Source organism: Schistocerca cancellata, chromosome 5, assembly GCF_023864275.1.
Source record: "Schistocerca cancellata isolate TAMUIC-IGC-003103 chromosome 5, iqSchCanc2.1, whole genome shotgun sequence".
In the NCBI taxonomy this organism is placed as follows: Eukaryota; Metazoa; Arthropoda; class Insecta; order Orthoptera; family Acrididae; genus Schistocerca; species Schistocerca cancellata.
The window spans coordinates 228,055,007-228,073,611 of NC_064630.1; the positions used below are offsets into that span (position 1 = coordinate 228,055,007).

An 18,605-nucleotide genomic window follows, 5' to 3' on the forward strand; every position below is an offset into this window, starting at 1 on the left:
ATTTCAGGAGCTTCTCAGATTTCTCCGTTTTGATGACAGATTTACCCGAGCTGAATGCCTGGCACCCAACAAATATGCTCTTGTATTTGAAATTTGGGGAAAGTTCATTGAAAACAGTATTTGCACTTACTGCCCTGCAGAAAATATAACCATTGATGAGCAACGGCTACCAAGCAACAAGATGCAGGTTTACTCAATTCATATCCAACAAACCAGACAAATATGGTCTCAAATTCTGGTTGGCTGTTGCTGTAATGACCAAGAATGTATGCAGTGCTTTCCCATACCTCTGCAAAGAGGACATGCATATAGGGAAACAACCACTTGGAGAGTACGTCGTTCTGCATCTCATGGAGCCATTTGTAAATCAAAGAAGTAATGTGACCACAGACAGCTTCTTTATGTGTCTTCAACTTGCTAAAAAAACTCAAAGAAAATAAAACTTCAGTAATTTGTACAATGAATAAGATACGCTGTGAAATCCCCAATGAAGAAAGGAAGCTGAATGCTGAAATACACTCCACCACAGTACTGCACAATAGTGGCAACACAGACTGCACCTTGTCTGTATACCAAGGAAAGAAGAATAAAAATGTCATTGTTCTGAGTATGTGGCATTCTGAAGTAGCAATAAGCAAGGAAGGAAAGAAAAAATCTAAAACTGTAACATTCTACAATGCAACAAAGTACGGGGTGGAAATGGTTCAAATGGCTCTGAGCACTATGGGACTTAACATCGGAGGTCATCAGTCTCCTAGAACTTAGAACTACTTAAACCTAACTAACCTAAGGACATCACACACATCCATGCCCGAGGCAGGATTCGAACCTGTGACCGTAGCAGTCTCACGGTTCCGGACTGAAGAGCCTAGAACCGCACGGTCACCGCGGCCGGCTACGGGGTGGATGTGGTTGATCAAATGACCCATAAATATACTACGAAGGTTACGTGTAGGAGATGCCCAATGCATGTCTTCTAGGACATACTGGACATGATGGCAATACATGCATGGGTCATCTATAACATAGTAATGAACAAGAAAATGGATAGGAAGAAGTTCATACTTCAACTGGCAAAGGAGCTCAAGGGAACAAAAGAGCAAGAACATCAGGCAAAGGAAGAGGATATAGGACTGAAATAATCTAGAAAGCAGTGGAAGTGCCAAATCAGCCTCTGCAAAGCCAACAAGACCAGCAAAAATTATGTAAAGTGCCACAAAGCTGTGTGCAGAAACTGTGCTTGTAAAACAGTAATCATCTGTGCTAAATGTGTCTAGAGGCTTCAAATGACTTGAGCAAAAAGTAATACAGAACTGTTTGTAAAACACATGTGAGAGTAAAATGGACTAAATATACTAAATGTGTCTAGAAGGTTGTATGAATAATTAATAAATTAAAATCTATAGTTAAGAAACTTGTTAGCAATAGTAACAACAAATGTGTATGATACATTGTTGTTCAAATAAATTAGTAATTATTATTTATAATGGTAAATAATTGTTGTGATTATTAGAAAAAAGGTATAGATTAACAAACAGTAAAAGAAGTACTTGTTTAAGTCAGATATGAAAATATTTTATGTGGGATCAGAATGACCCCTTTCTGCCATTTTAGGAATGTCAGAAACTCTGCCATTCTAGTGTTAATTGATTGCTGCTGTCTGGCAGACAGCACACTGAGAAATCCAGATTCCTCATAAACAGTTCAAAATTTCCCAGGGGGGATCTGCATACAGATACAATTAAAAGTGAACTATTGTTCAGTATTAATTCACAAACATACACTTCTGTGTGCTAGTCACTACAAAGTTTACTCGTTTCAGTGTTTTTCAACTTGTGTTCTGTCATAATATATGTAACAATTCCTCCTTTTCCCATATTACTTCTGCATGAGTAAGCTGATGTAGTGCTATCATTTATCTGTAACTTATCTAACCCTGTGGTTATGTGGTGGTCAGACAGGCACAGGATGTCTTTCTTTTCAGGGAAAATATACAAAGTAGGGGGTTAGAAAATACCCAAGTTTGTAGTATGGTACTGATAATTTATTAGCCACCAGCAGGAGATATCTTTAACTTCATAAAACATCTAGAGACAGTTTTAATAGCTGTTTGTGGAGGCTGTAGTGTTGATTTTCTGTGAGACAGTAGTGACTGAAGACACTAAATTGTTGATGTCCAACTTTTCATTATTTGCCACAGTGAAGCGCCTACTGAGGATTCCAGGACTTAATGGAAGAGCAGTGGACATTTTGATTATAGACCCAACCCCTTAAATGATTTAAATGTAAAAGTGGTAGTCATTTATTGTGAAATGTAAACAACAAAATACACTGGTTTGTTAGGTTCACATCAAAGAAGAGAAATACTGTACTACAAAATCATAAATAATGACTTAGTCATGGTGTTTGGAGATAAATTATGGGACAATATCTTCTAAGTAGACAGTGTAGATGCAGAATTAAGCTACCCTTTACACACATTTGTAGAGTCTTCTTGTCTGCTAGAACAAACCAGGATGAATTTGAGCAAAACCAAAAACAGGGAATGGATCTCTCTTGGGATTAAAGTATCTTGTGCTAGAAAGAGAATATTCTATGTAACTCAGAGGACAAATTATAGTCAATAGTTGAAACTGCTTTATCACCAGTATTATAAATTCCTTGTCTGTTTTTTTTCTTTTTTGAAAAAAGTGAAACACATGCACAGAAAGTTGTTAAACAAGAATTGAACAAAAGTATTAATATGAATGATATCGAGTTCACATTATGTAACTGACAAATAAGATGATACCTTGAAATTCAATCCACTGATAATTATTGTGGACATTACTTCATAATTAATTTATTGACACACACAATACAGCGACTTTGAGTAGAGCTTGTTTAATGTGACCATTAGTGTTAACTGGAATATGCATCCCAAAAATATTGCAATAAATTGTGGAATTAGTGATTAATAAGATACTGTGCTTATGACATCAAAGAATTTCCAATTTGTAAATTTCCTATAAAATAAATTTTCATTACAGTGTAAAACTCCATGCTTCACATTAGTTAGATAGGGAAAAACAGTCTATATGGAAACTAGTTTTACTTTTTTTAATTTCACAGCTCATCCTAAATTCACTCTTGTTAAGTGTTGATATATTAGTATAATTAAGTAAAGCATCACATCAGGTATAAATGCCCACCTTTCCCATATGAAGTGAAAACAATCTCTGGAAAGCATGTTGTACAGGTGAAATCATTGACTGTTGATACATTTGTTTCAAATGGTTTATTTTCTGACATAGTCACATACAATTTCAAGTAGAAAATACTGATTTTGTCTGTCACTGGCCATTTTCAAACCATAAGAAGGAAACAATAGTTCACTCGAAAGCATTTCAGGGAAACCACTACCTCAATGTGATGTTTGCTAAGTGCAAGGGAGTGAACTCTGCTTCCTTCTCATGATCTTAAAAAAGTCACTCACAGGCAAAACTAGTAATTACTTCTTGAAAATATATCTGACTGTCATGGAGAATAAACCACTTTTATTTATTTATTTTTATTTGTTTATTCATTCATCTATAGACAAATTTCTTTGTGTGGATGTTAACATTACACACATATATATGTGTGCATCATTTATAATGGAGGTACATAAGATAATGGATCAAACAGGGTATACATAAGAAATTTATAATACAAATATACATAGACAATTTATCACTGCATTACGTAAGGCAGAAGAGCCTGGGTCCAACAAGAGAAATGAATCATAAGACTCCTCTGATAATACACCTTGGCTTTATATTGTATGGAATAAATATCAAACTACAATGTATTGTGTTTCCAAAGTTTCATGTATTTGTTGCTTACAAGCATATTTCCTCCTCTTTTTCTACTTTGTAACTGGTCAACCTGCTTATATATTTGTAATAATCTTAAGTTGCATGAAGTCTTTAATGGAATAAAAACTATTTTTTCATAAATATTCCTTAGGATATGCTTTAAATTTATAGAGTTCCTTTATGTTTTTGATATCTTTTGTCAGTTGATTATATACCTTGATTCCTTAGTAAAAAATAGTTGTTTGGGTCTTTTTACTATTCATTCTATCCAGGCACAAATAATCACTCTATCTGGTTTTATGATCATGTATGGAGCTGTTTGCTACATATTTCTCAATTTTTTCATAAAAACTGTGATTTGGATTACATATTTACTTGGAATTGTCAGACTACCCCATTTTTTGAATAGCTCAATGCAGTAGGCCCTTTTGTGATTTTCAAAAATCTCTCTAATAGAAATCAGCTGAAATGTTCTCTGAAAATAGCCTCACAGTTTTGAAGTGTGCAAATAATACTCTAAGAAAGTATTAATTAGAGCTCAAGTCTGTTACCAGTTCGTATAGTTTTTGGCAGTCATCTGTTGATGAGACTGTAAAGAAAAACTGCACTCAAGATGTGGATGATTAAATTCCAATTCCATACCTATTGTATCTATTTTAGTGTTTCTACTAATCTCTGTACATATGAGGGCATGCTGAAAAGTTTTACCTCCAAAATGTTTATATGAAAACTTGTAAAGCTTTTTAAACAAAACAAACATGATCAATATTCTACATTTTTATTCTTCATGTCTACATATTTATTTCTCAATCTAGTCAGCCTGCCGATGAACACATTTCTCCCAATGAGTAACAGTTTGTTGACATCATCTCTGTAGAATGTTTGATTTTGTTGACAGATCTAGAGTCTCACTTCTCATTACATGCCACACTTACCTAAGAGCTGCGTCTGTGTTATCCAATGATTTTCTGTGCTGAGTTCATCAACCGAATTCCGATGAGTCTTGTTGTTTGCTATATACAGTCATCCACTCAAAGCTCTTTCACACACATTAAGATTAATACCACTGTTTCCTTCATTACAAGCACTGTCAATCCAGAATCCCACAATACTGATGTCAATACAGTATCACCATACACTGCTTGCAGTCGTTTATGGGTTTCAATAGGTGGCATATTTTCTGCTGTTAGAGACTCGAGTACAGTGTGCTGTTTCTCATGCACAGATATAGTGATGTTACACACCACCAGGTTATACACTATAATTTTGTGCCCACTAATAGCAGAGGGCTGCAACTTGTGCCAGTGAAGCAGGGAAGTCAATCATATTGAGAACAGAATAAAAATTTCTGTGCCACTACTTTTAGCCTGCCCTCATAGCTTACAAATCAATCTCTTCACTACTTCACTTTTACACTGTCTCTGTCAGTTGCTGGGCTGTAAAACTCTAATGAACGAGTGAACAAATGCAGGTGGAGGTTTCTTCAGAAAAAAAAGATAGATAATTGAAGACAAAAAAATCTGAGAGGATATTGATGTGAGCTGCCTAGAATTTGCAATACATCCACCAAATCTTACAGAAACAATCTTTTAGGGGGAAATAGCAAACATAAACTGATCCCAGAATTTCAGCTGATAAAACATAAATGCATGAGAAACATAACAAAAAATGCACAAAAATATATAGAAATCTAATATATATTGTAATCAGAAAACCTTGGTACCCTGAATTGCCAATAAAGAATTTTAGTAGAAGGACTGGACATCAGGGTTTAGGATAATCAGTCATCATTTATTACACATAAATGATTTATTCATCAAAGTTTTCAGAATTAAAACAAGCAACAAACTTTACATGAAAATATAGATGATTTTTTAAATTCAAATGAACTTATGATTTTAAAACACTAATTCAACAATAAAAAGCTTTTTGATAGAAAACGACAATAATTCAATTTAAAGGAACAAAAAAATTTGTTTGTCTCACCCTACAACAACCCCTTAGTGGGCAATAGGTCAGTAAGAAACACTTTACTTCAAATGACAATTTTAGCAATTGACAAACGGTCGGACAGAGAATGATAATTCTCAGAATTTATTAACAATGGATAATAAGTGCAAAGCGGTGTGATCATGCTAATAATAATTAGCCTGAAGAAGGAACAAGATTATGCCAAGAAAGGACAAGAATTTGATCCAGGGAGGTGAGGGATCACAAACCCTGCTTATTAGAGTAACTTTGAACAATATGCAGTAACCACTAGCAGGGACAAGAGACCCTGATACCCTGAGTGAATACCACAGGCGAAATTCTTCATTCCCACCAATATTTTTAGGAAAGCATTGACATATGAACCTCTTTTTCTTTTAGAAGTATAAAAATACAACACCAGTAAAAACACACCACTCTTAACGTGCAACCCAAAGTAATATACAAAACTAAAACCCTATACTTTAACACAGACTTTAGTGAACGCTTGGAGAGCACAAGCTGTTAAAGCAAACACTCCAAAATTGTATCAAAGACACTGATGGGTAGTACAAAACAAAAACAACATATCTTTTATATGAATTCTGTGCATTGAGCGGGCTACAATAACACTGTCATCCACAATGGCAGACCCAGTTAATTGCTCACTAGCCCAACTGCCTGACTACTGGTGGGGGGACGGACAGAACTACTGTGAGATTACAGGCACGCAAAACAAGGCTCACAAGCCGCAACCAGACTCATATGCTCACACCTGTGCATAGCAGTATAGCAGTACAAGGCACACAAGCAATCAAGTTTAACATAGACACCTCGAGTATGGAGCATACATTAGTAAATATTAAATTGTCAAGATGCCAACTGGATGCACACAAAATAAAATTAGCACAACTAAGCCCAGAACACGTGAATGAAACCATAAGTGTAATGACACAGTTTCAATTGAGCATATGGAATACAATTTACAAACACATGGGGAGCTACAGCCAAATCAAGAGAACAACCCAGGGAAATTTAAATCTTAAAATGTTTGGGTCAAAACAACATTTAAATTTGCCATAAAACTAGTTCACAAAGTATTCAGTTGCAGTCGTTGCTTATCCAGTGCAGAGGTGACACCCAAAACTCTCCACCAAATATCTAGTGAGAAAATAAGGCTGTCAAGTATAATCTCTGCTCTGCAGTCCAGTCTGCTTGGAACACACTAAATGACAGCACCAAAAGAGGGAAAACAACAACTACCCACAATAATAAAAGATTTTCAAGGTATTAATGGCAGTGAAGTACAAGGAGGGCTATGCCACATGTTGTCTAGTTTTAGCAACAGTCTTGTACACTCCTAAATGACCAGCCAGCAGAGAATTGTGGAGATAATGGAAGACGGTTGGTACCAACTCCTTGGGTAGGCAGATCTTAAAATTCTTGCCCTTCCTTTCCTTACAGCAAATCATACCTTTATTTAAAACATAATTTCCCCAGGAACCCATGCTTAGTAGAATGAATAGAAGGATCTTGATCCTGTTAGTGCTTCAGACCCAAATAGATTTCTAGTGCGTCACTTAAGACACACACAAGCTATAGGTGGAGCTTCTCGACCACTTCCAACATGACTGTCCCTAGCTGAGGATGTTAGCAATTTGATTTTCTGTGCCTCTAATGTGTTTGACAGTAATTTGGAAAGCCAAGATGTGGACTGCCTGAAGAGCAATCCTCCTCATCTCCCTTGGGCACCCCAACACACAACTTAAGGCATGGTTATCAGTCTCGAGTTGGAATTCCCTAAGCTCAAGATAAAATTTCTCTAAGGCAAAGAGAACCACAAGAGTTTCCCACTCATAAGACAAATATATAAACTCAGCAGGAGACAATCTCTTCATGGTATATGCTATCGGACCGCATTGACCCTCAGATTCCTATGAACAATGGCAGCAATGCTGGCATTTTAGGCAACATTCCGTACAATAAACAGCAACTCAAAATTAGGTATCATCAAAACTGGTGGATTACTAGGAGCTTCTTTGATGGATTCAAACGAGGCTTGTTAACTTTTGCCCCACTCAAAAACCTCTCCATTCCTACACGCGCTATTAAGGGGGGCTGCCAGTTGTACCACATTAGGCACAAATTTGTGAAAGTTAGCCATGCCAGTAAACCTGGCTACCCCTCCTTGTTCTTAGATGGAGGGAATTTATGCAAATCATGCGTACGTTCTTGATTAATTCTGGCATCTTCGGCTGACACCAAATGCCCAAGAAAGAGATCTGTCAACAGCCTATGTTAATCTTAGAGGACTTAAGAGTGAGCCCAGCCTCACTAAACTGAAGCAACACTTGCCCAAGATGTTCCAGATGTTCAGTAAAGTAAGTGTTATAAATAATGACATCATTCAGAGAGTTATAAATGGATTTTAACTTAAGATCACAGTAGCTGAGATAACACAGCAGCTCCAGTTGAGAGGCTTGTTCAGTGCCAATCAAAATTTGGTTTTCAATATTTTGTGTAACAATTGGCAGAATTTAAAAATTTGAAATGCTACTGTAATTTACTCATTAAGAGTTACGATGTTGGGTTATAGGTTTTAATAAGACAGTTGATGCAGTTGGACACTGTATATATGTATCTTACCATGCAAAATACCCAGTTTGAATTCTTCCAGTGCTTGAGAATGAGAGCATTTAAGAAGTCCAATAAGATTTACCATAAACATCCAGCTCATGTTAAATCATTCATTGAGGGTCTGATTAAATTCAAAAAAATAGCCAAACTTTATGTTTCGGATAGCTCTTCCTGTTCCTTACAGAAATTTTTTTGACGATGTGAACTGAGTTTTCTTGTAAGTTTTATAAAGGGGACTTACTGTATAGCATAGGTATATCACTTATTGAAAGAAAACTTTATTTTTTTTAATTAGACTGTAATCCTTACAAACTGTTCGTATCACTATTATTACTACTGTCTCCTTAACCCTTACACCACACTTTTGATGTATCCATTAACATTTAATTAAGGTTGTAAGCCTCATTACCATCTATGTATAGTAATTACTGTAATAATATGACACATTCTACAGTATAGCACAACACTTGCATTAAGGATCCACAGAACTCAAAAATAAATAAAATAAAATTAAATTAAATAAAAATTTCTGTTCATGCAGTAAAGTTGCCACATGATGCATGAAAATTTAATTTGTTACTTCTTTACAACTAACTCTGTTCACATGACATTTTGCAGACATTGTCCATGTATTCCACTAAGTGTCCCTGCAGAGTTATATAAGTGTACGACACACATTTTAGGTGATATGGCATTATAAAGAATTGAGATGTGTGAAAAACTAGCTTTTGCTTAAAACAGAGTACAAATTACCCAGACTGTACTCATCTAATATTTGACAATTAGAGCACTTGGTGACTTCCAATGAACTTCGAACAAGATATCAAAACTTTTCTAAACTTTTTCTTGTTTATATGCTTACGTTTAACACACTAACTCATTTGTAAAGTAATCAGAAGTTTGAAGCTGCTCTGTACATTTGAGTTCAATTCCTTAAATAATCAGTAGTTTACTGCTAATTAATAAAATGTAAAGACCTTATGATCCAACTAAAAATGTTTGTCTCAAGTATTGGAGTTCTAGAAATAACAAAACAAAAACATTATACTAAAATTGTAAGGACAGAATGTTTATATGTGTGTGAAGCTTCAATACAGAACTGCAAGCTAGCTAGACTAGAGATGCTATAAAGACAAATTGTTGAACACAAACAAAAGAGTTGGAAAATGAGAATCAATGCCATGATTCACTGAAATATGTGTAAATCTTTAGACGTAAAGGTTTGTTGCCCTTTTTGAACCCTTCCACCACTTCTATGAGGTCAGGCTAACAAAACAAACATTCCTGAATTTCTGGAAAAAGACAAAGATAGCATGGATCACAGGACTACGGAAAAAAATTAAAAAACAAATCAAATACTCAGAAGCAACAAACCAAAACTTCTTTAGAACTAGGGTTTCCAATTTGGGTCTTCAGGGTAGGTAAAAAAATCATGGATGAGAGAGAAAGAGAGAGAGGACAACTATTATCAAAAAAGGAAACAGTGAGGTAAGTAGAGGATCTATAGTTGTTGTATGTTCCCAGCAGGTTAATACAGTGAAGAGAAAAATCTCAAGGACTCTGGAAGAAGATTTTACTGAATCATCTGTGTTTTGTTATCCATCAACAGCTTGAAAGATGAAAGCACTTTTTAGAGCCATATGGAGACTCTGTTACATTAAAGTTCACATTTGCGATCATGCCATGTTACAATATGAGAACATGTTGAAAAGTAATGTCTCTGAATTTTTTATCCTGCACTCAATATTGGTTTAGGTATTACATGTCATTTATATAGCTCATCAGCTTTCCTACTTCACTGACACAAATTCAATCCTCTGCCACTAGAGGGCTCCACATTGTGTAGCGTAACATGCCGGTGTGCAATGTACCTATCTCGGTGCATGAGGAACAGTATGCCGTAATTGAGAAAACTGAAGGCATTCATTCAAAAAGTTTGTCCATACGTGGAGCATCATCTCCTTCAGTGTGACATTGCCAGGGCACACTTGAGCACTGTGATATCTGCAACAATAAGACACATGGGTTTACTGTTATTGTTCGTCCACAATATGGTCCCAATTTGACCTGTCTGATTTACCTGTTTCCAAAACTCAGAGAATACCTTCAAGCTCTTCACTTGGATAGTAAGCAAGTGGTGCAAGCAGACGTGAGATTGTGGCTCCATCAATAAAATCAAACATTCTACAGTGAGAGTATGAAACTGGTCTCTCATTTGGAGAAATGTGTTTATCACCATTGAGAAACAGATACGTAGACACAGAGAATAAGGATGTAGAGTGTTAATAACATTTGTTTTATTTAAAAAGCTTTAAGCGTTTCCACATTAAAAAATCAGAGGCATTACTTTTCAGCAAAACATTGTATATATAATCTGTTCTGGGTCTGACACTTTAATTGAAATTTATTATATTTTGCAGCTTGCTGTTAATGCAGGTCACACAGAAGGTAATACCACTTATCCTACTGTCATTACTGGAGGTCGTACAAAAGCTAATGTCAGTGATCCAATCATCAAGAATATATCAGCTTTTGCACTGCCTGTAATTGATAACAGATTAGATGGAACTTTCAAAATAGCTCGAATAATCAGTGCAGAAACTCAGGTAAAGAAAAAACTCAACTTCAAAATATGATTGTAACATTTGGAAGTGCTGAAGTTAATGTGCTGTCCTTTTTATTGCTATTAATTATCAAGGACATATCTGTATAATCTCTTAAAATAAAATACTCTTGTGTGTCACTGAATGGTACTACTGATCTATCAGGTTATTATTATTGTGATCAACAATAGTAATACCCCTCTTATTCTTTACAGCTAGCTGCATAAAAATATCAGTTCTATTATTGTAATGGATAATCTTGAGTCTGATTTGTGAAAATTTTGCTGCTACCTTATTAATGAACTGCTGCAAGTATACCTCTTGCACATGCTTGTCAATGATTTTCACTGAAGTGATGAGGTTCATTTGGAGGAGTTGAGTAGGCTATATCTTTTATTTAGATCTAGGCATCTTGCAAGAATCATTCTGTTAAAATGCCTCCTTTTTCCATATTGTTTTTATATAACACCATGGTTATTAGTTTTCTTCTCCAAAGTGTGTATTTTCCTTTGGTTTTATTGTATTTCTGAAGGTTTCCCACTTTCTATTGTTGTCACTCCTATTTAATATTTTCAATTCATTTTTATTAAAATATGTACGTCAGTATGATGTTTTGTTGGAAATTGCGACAGTGGAACTATGTTGTGTAAAAACAAAAGTGAATTATTACAAAAAAGTAAAATTAATAGTACTATTTATTTAAATCATGTAGTATTACTATTGGTTCCAAGCTGACAGAGGCATTCCCAGATGTCTGTGAATGTTTAAAATTAGATGTACCATGTGCTATACACTTGATGCTTGTTTTTGCCACAACAAGAAAAATTAAACATCACAAGTACAGCAGAAGTTAAATGTAGTTTTAAATATGAACACCCATCTGGATATGAATATGTTGGTGCAGTATCATTAATGTCACTTTTTGTTTTATAATAAATGATGTTACTAACAGCGATTGGCTGGTTAGTTAGTTTCATGTTCCATGAGTAAGTTGCATGATAATTCATCATGAAATGAAATAAGTCATTGTATGTTCACATGCAAGTTTTTGTTATTATTAATAATATTATATATATTTTTAAATACACAGATGTGAGTTAACTGCTCCTACCTGCCACCTTTTACACTTTACAATAACAGAAATTCTTCCATGGAATATAAGGAGTTGGTTGCTGTTTATACTTTTTTATAAGGATTAACCTATACGAGTCAACATACTTGCTGAACACCCTTATCTGAGTAATAAGCCAGCATATGGATTCTGTAAAGCTTTTGATTTATTTTTCTGCAACATAATCATAGTTTATGGGTTACAAAAGTTGTGTAAATTCCCAGTGAGACCACACACAATTCAAACTAAAGGAAGGTACACAATCAACTTGTACACCATTACAATAAGATGCTTGAGCTTTCTATGCTCTTGATCTGTATCACTTTCTCGAAGGCAATACTTGTAATGCCTCTGTACTGTGGCAAGCCTTTCCTAGCAGTGTAGATGGGTGTTCATAATGCAGATATGTGTCAGATGGATCATAGATTGGAAGTATGGAGCACAGTAGGCCCATAAAGTTTATGTATTTAAATTTATTTAGCTTTGGAAGCACAATGCCTTTCACTGCATTCTAAAGGTAGTCTCAGGGGTCAACCTGTTTAGAAAGTGTTTTTTTCCATCTGTGTGATAGGAAATACTTACAAAACTTGAGCAACCACGTCTTGTTAGTGCTCTGAAACATAAATTTCTCTCCAACAGAGACATTTAGTTTTCTCAGTGACCCTTAAATAATGACACTCATTCAGATAATGCTGACTCAGTGGAGCCTTATCTGCACATGCGTGACAGTGCATGTACCATTGTGTTACAAAAAGCCATGCAAAAAATGTGATTTTTCTGGGAGTCATATGTGGGTTCAGTTGATTACAGAGATAAAAGGTCAAATCTACTAGCCCTTGGCCTAGTGACCATTTCTATACATATCAGAAGAAAGGGCATAATTTAGCTCTCCTATAACACAGGGTCAAAATTTAAACATTAGACACTTCCTCCAGACCAAGGAAATTAAGGATTTTGGTTGGTTCTTTTGCATTATAGTAATCAGTAGTTCTGCATACACACTGACTGGGTCACAGCGGTAAAAGTCAACCATCAGGCAAGAAAAGACATTATTGCTCATATGACACCTTTTAGAATTTATCCATCATCAGATATCCAGGAGCAATTGCTGCACGTGGATATGGTTTTTCTGCTTATATGTGAAGCAAATATTTGCATAACTTTGTCACGTTTAGATTCTTTTGCATCAGGTGTAGTTTAGGACAGGCCTTAGGCAGCTTGTAAAAGCACCATTTGTTCATGGGCAGTTCATAAGAAATCCCAAAAAACCATAATTTTTGGGTACCAAAATTGGGGATGGCCAATTCTATTATTTCTGTTCACGCCAAATTGTAGAAATTTTCACCATCTATTCTTATGATGATAATCTCAGGAACTTAGAAACTTTTTTTTATATCATTACCAAGATCAGGAAGTTCAAAGTTACCATATTTATGCCCATAAAATACGCCTGTAATATCTGGTCTGAGGAATAAATGTAGTTTTAACCAATGTAACACTTGGCAAGAGATGCGGGGTCATTCTGACATCATTGCAAGGATTCTGAGTTCAGAAAACTATGTTTCTAGTTGGCTTTTTTCAACAATGAGTGGTGCCACATGGCAGTGTAAGCACCTTATAAAAATTTATTCTGTCATATTACATTCTTTGTACTTGCAAATCAAACACCACATTTTTTGGTATACTGTAGGTGTAGCCTAAAAATGTTGTGCACTTTTATGTAGAGTAGTGTGCAGGGAACTTTCATTTGATGGGAGATGATTTTGTGTTAACCTTATATTATGCTTGCCAATGGCCTTGCTGCAGTTGTAACACCAGTTCCTATCAGATCTCTAAAGGTAAGTGCTGTTGGGCTCAACTAGCACTTGGATGGGTGACAGTCTGAGTCTGCCCAGTGCCACTGGCAAGGGGGAAGCACTAAGCCTTTGTGAGGTCAATTGAGGAGCTATTTGGCTGAGAAGTAGAGGCTCTGGTCACAAAAACTGACAATGTCCGGGAGAATTGTATGCTGACCACATGCCTCTCCAAATCCACATCCAGTGACCCGTATCGTCTGAGGATGGCATGGCGGTCAGTCAGTGTCTGAGAACTGCTCAGACAGAGTTATTTTAGGCTTACTTATTTCTTGTTTATACATGTCAAAGTATGTAAATGTGTAGAAGTATATAAATAAACTGTCAAAACTCTACTGACCTATAGAATTCTTTTTATAAAAGCAGCACACCCTGCTGTGGTAGGAGAAAGAAGGGAAGAAGTTGAAAAATGCTTCTACTGGAGAATAAAAAGGTGAATATTCTCCTGTTTAAAGAACTCTGAGAGAAAAAAGGGGAACCAGCTGTTACAATCCTGATTCTATCTTTCTCACCAAAAATTTTGGCATGTTTTCATATTCACACTTTTTTTGTGCTGAAAGAGAGTAGCAGAGAGACAGTGGCAGTGGAAGAGAGGGCAGACAGTGCCAGACAGACAGGAAGAGAGAGAAGACAGTGATGGTCAGAGAGAGAAAGTGGCCATGAAAGAGAAAGAGAGTTATATGAAGGCAGTTGCAGTGTGAGCCAAAGAGTGAGGAGACACTGGATATGAAAAAGATGACTGGAGACCATACTTAGGTTTGGGGGTGTGTGGACCCATCAAGACCACCAAAATTTAAAATGAAAAAATTTGATCATGCTGCCCGATCCCACATACTCATGTATTAAAGTTGACTGCTCTAGGAATTGAAACCCCCACACCATTCCATCCTCGAGGGCACATGTGGAGAGGAGACAATGGTTGTTGAAGAGAATGGCAGCAGACTGTAATTGAGAAAGAAAGAGACAGTGGAAATGGGAGAGAAAAAGAATGGGGCAAAGACAATGGCAGTGGGGCAGAGTCATGGAGAAGGAGACAGTGGTATGGATGAATGAGAAAAATGGTTGAAGACTTTTGACAGTGGAACAGACAGACAAAAGAAAGTGCCAATTGGAGAAAAACCATGTCACTGGGAGATGGATGTATATAGACAGTGCAGTGAGAGGGAGATACTGAGTATGGTTTCACTAAAAAACTAAAACTAAAAAGAAAACTATGCCCAAACAGTCCATGAAGGCCCATTGGTACCAAAGAGCTGCCATGTTGTCCTCAGACCACAGGTGTCACTGGTTGCAGATACGGAGGGGCATGTGGTCAGCACACCGCAACTCTGGCCGAAGGTCAGGTTATGAAACCAGAGCTGCTACTTCTCAGTCAAGTAGGTCCTCAGTTTGCCTAACAAGGGCTGAGTGCACCCCGCTGGACTGGATGGTCACCCATCCAAGCACAAGCCCAGCCTGACAGCACTCAATTTTGGTGATCAAACAGGAACAGGTGTTACCACTGTGGCAAGGCCTTTGGTGAAGGTTTCATTACAGAGAGAAACAAGGGGAAAAGGATTGAGAATCTTCTGTGTTAAGAGTATAAATTTGTTTGCATGCTAAATTTTTGGTGAGGAAGGCTGAATGAGGACTGATGCAGTTTATTTCGCACTTATGTCAGAGTCTTTTAATGAGGAGCATATTTGCCTTTTGTGCTCTGACAGATGCATTTTTCAACTGGTGGTTAATGTTTCCATACTTGTATTGTTCACGACCGCCAGACAGAATTTTACTACCAGATGGTTTCTATTTTCTCAACCACAGTTACAACCAAAGGCTTCAATGTACTTCACACCTGGTGGTCATGTTTGGAGGAATCTCAATAAGCAAGAAATTGGTTTTTGGTGATCTCCATGATACTCATACAGTCTCTTAATCCATTTCACCTGATCAATTTGTTTGTGGTTTCCCTAACATTATGATTGAAAATCTTACTCCCTAAAGTGTTGTCAGGTTCAAAGTCCATATCAAAATCCATATTTATTGCTTCCAAATCACAGTGTGCCATTTGAGGGTAACAACAAGAACAGTAGGGCTATGCAGTTATCTCTATTGTCCACTGAGAAAAACTAATGAAATCAGACCTTGTAGTTGGTTCTCCTGCTAAATTTCAGCACCCATCAGATTCGCAACTTGCCTTCCTCATTCTCGCAATGAAAAACACAAACACTCCCAAATCTATACAAACAGAAACTGCATTTAGCTCTGTTGGCGTCTAAGTGTTTTGTCCAAACAAATTGCAAAAATGCAGACATTGCAGTTACCAAAGGAAAATTTCAGATTACTTAAAAAAATCAAAAGCTCTTTTAGACACACTTAGACTTAGCCACAAGCTTTGCTGCACGCATTGTAGTGCAGCAGTTACCATTGTTAGCTGATGTGTGTTGCTAGTTCAAACCATACCCCCAACAGTTAATTGTTATTTAGTATTTATCATTTTTGGAAGATTCTTGAAATATATTATGTTTGTATATTCTAAAATACATTTATTGTTTTTCTCTTCTCTCACACATTTATTTTCCCATTGAAATCACTATGCCTGGATGAGGCTGCTAGATAGATACTAGTCTCAACACAAGACAGATTTTTCCTCTAAGATCCATGTTTCACATACTATCTGCTTTCTAGAAGTGCCGAAAGAACTGTGAGTTGAGACCAACACAATGATAATGGTATTGTGATTGTTCATCTCCAGCTACCACTTTTTCTTAACTAATTTTCTTCCCCACATTAAGTGATTCTCCTCTTATTATGCATTTTTTGCAGTGTATTCCTTGAGATGCCTCCTGATAGTAGGGTTTGACCTCCCTTGACACAAAAAATATAAGAACTTGACACTTAATAACTCATTTAACCCCCCTTCATCCTATTTCCCTAGTGTAATGTTAGCATTATATAAATTTTATGATTCAATTCTAGATAGTAGCCCGAGTGACAGTAGTGTGCGCGCATGCATGTGTGTGTGTGTGTGTGTGTGTGTGTGTGTTGTGTGTTTGTGTGTGTGTGTTTTTTTGTCATGTTGTTCAATCTAACTTCTTGACACTGTTGTGCTGTTGTGAAGTCCTTGGTATTAGAGATTGGTTTGCAAACATCTGTCTTTGGCAAATAATAAGGAAGGGGAGATGGGTTATGATTGCACCCAGTCATGCCTGTCATACATGGCATTCACTTTCCCATTCCCAGTGCCTCCTACTGCCTCAAGCAGAACAAACTCTACTTCATTACTACCCTTTCCACGTACACCCACTGCAAGACATGTGCTCTATATTTCTAGGTTCCACTATTCTAATCCACCCATGCCTTTCCCAACAGTATCAGCCATTTATCCTTCTTGAACTCTGTAAACTTCTCCTCAATTTCCTTCTTAATACTTGCTAATCATTACACAGTTATGTGAATCACAACACAACTTATAACTGGGGAATGTGTTCTGTCGCTGTTTGATGAGTAGCTTTTTTTTTCTATCCTATTAAATTACTTTGTCAAAAACTGATTGTTTTCATTGTTATATTAGCCCATGTGAAAACATTACTTTAGGCACACGCTGCATAAAGGGCAAAATTGTCTTAATCACCCTTTATTTCTAAGCAAATGAAAAGTAAATGGCCTACAATATTATCACAAATTCGATTTCATGAATGCTAAACTGGAGTTTGAAATTATTTACAGGCATGAATGGGTCTGGCTGACCAACAGCTTTATATTTGCAATGCTCTGTATGCTGTTTTCAGCACTGATATATCAGCCAACAACTACGTAGGAGCTATAGGAGTGATCACATAGAACTTTTTCAACTCAGTAGGGACAGTCATACAGTTGATGGAACTTGGCTTTCTTTTCTAAGAGACCAGACCAGTGATAGTTTTGGACTAGAACCAAATCACCTTCCTTAATCATAGGGCTCTTGGCTATGCAATCATGGTGACCTTCCTGCGAGCTTCATTCCTCCTCATTCTTGTTAGAGCATTTGACAATTTTGTTTGTAGTTCCTCTTCTGGGGAAGGAAGTAATTGCATTGTGGCTCTGAGGGGCATAATTACTGGCCCCCCAAACATAAGCTCAGCTGGGGAACAGCTTTTAGCATAGTGAATTAAACTGTTAATGATCTCTTTGAACTGCAGGAAATATGGAACCTATTTGGTATTTCGAGCTGAACAGTGAATCCTTGCCAGGTTCCCCATTTTGTGAAAACCCATTAAGCTGCGTTCATGGCTGCATGGTAAATGCTTGTCTGGTGAATACAGGGCCCACAAGAAAGACAGGTCGCAGCATGTACATCATGAAGGCAGGCCTGAGCTCACTCGCTTGCTTAACTAAGCAGACAAAATGCACTTCTAAACCTGTTAAATCACAACTGGATGTGTATGTGCCAATGAAAATTGCATCTTCTACTGGAATCTGGTATTGTGAAGTCTTATTGACTACTGGTCATACGACAAAATTTAAGATCAATTCTCGACATAAATGGTATAACAGCTTGTTTGTAGCATTTAATCTCTGCTGCATAACAGTCCTCATTTCATACAAGATGTGTTGTCTTATGCAACTGTTAATCATC

The 18,605-nt window shown here is 36.6% G+C and overlaps 1 protein-coding gene across 22 annotated transcripts in view; it reads left to right on the top strand.

The window, feature by feature from the left end:
* The window catches only part of LOC126188844 (uncharacterized), a 2,133,693-nt gene that overhangs the window by 1,088,264 nt on the left and 1,026,824 nt on the right, over positions 1–18,605 (top strand). For 11 of the 22 annotated variants that reach the window (XM_049930484.1, XM_049930467.1, XM_049930483.1 and 8 more), the window contains one exon: positions 10,862–11,047. The exons of 10 other annotated variants lie outside the window; for them this stretch is intronic. In XM_049930484.1, coding sequence (XP_049786441.1) covers positions 10,862–11,047 — 186 coding nt within the window. The remainder of the gene's footprint in view (positions 1–10,861; positions 11,048–18,605) is intronic. One more of the 22 variants, XM_049930472.1, reaches the window with a different exon arrangement.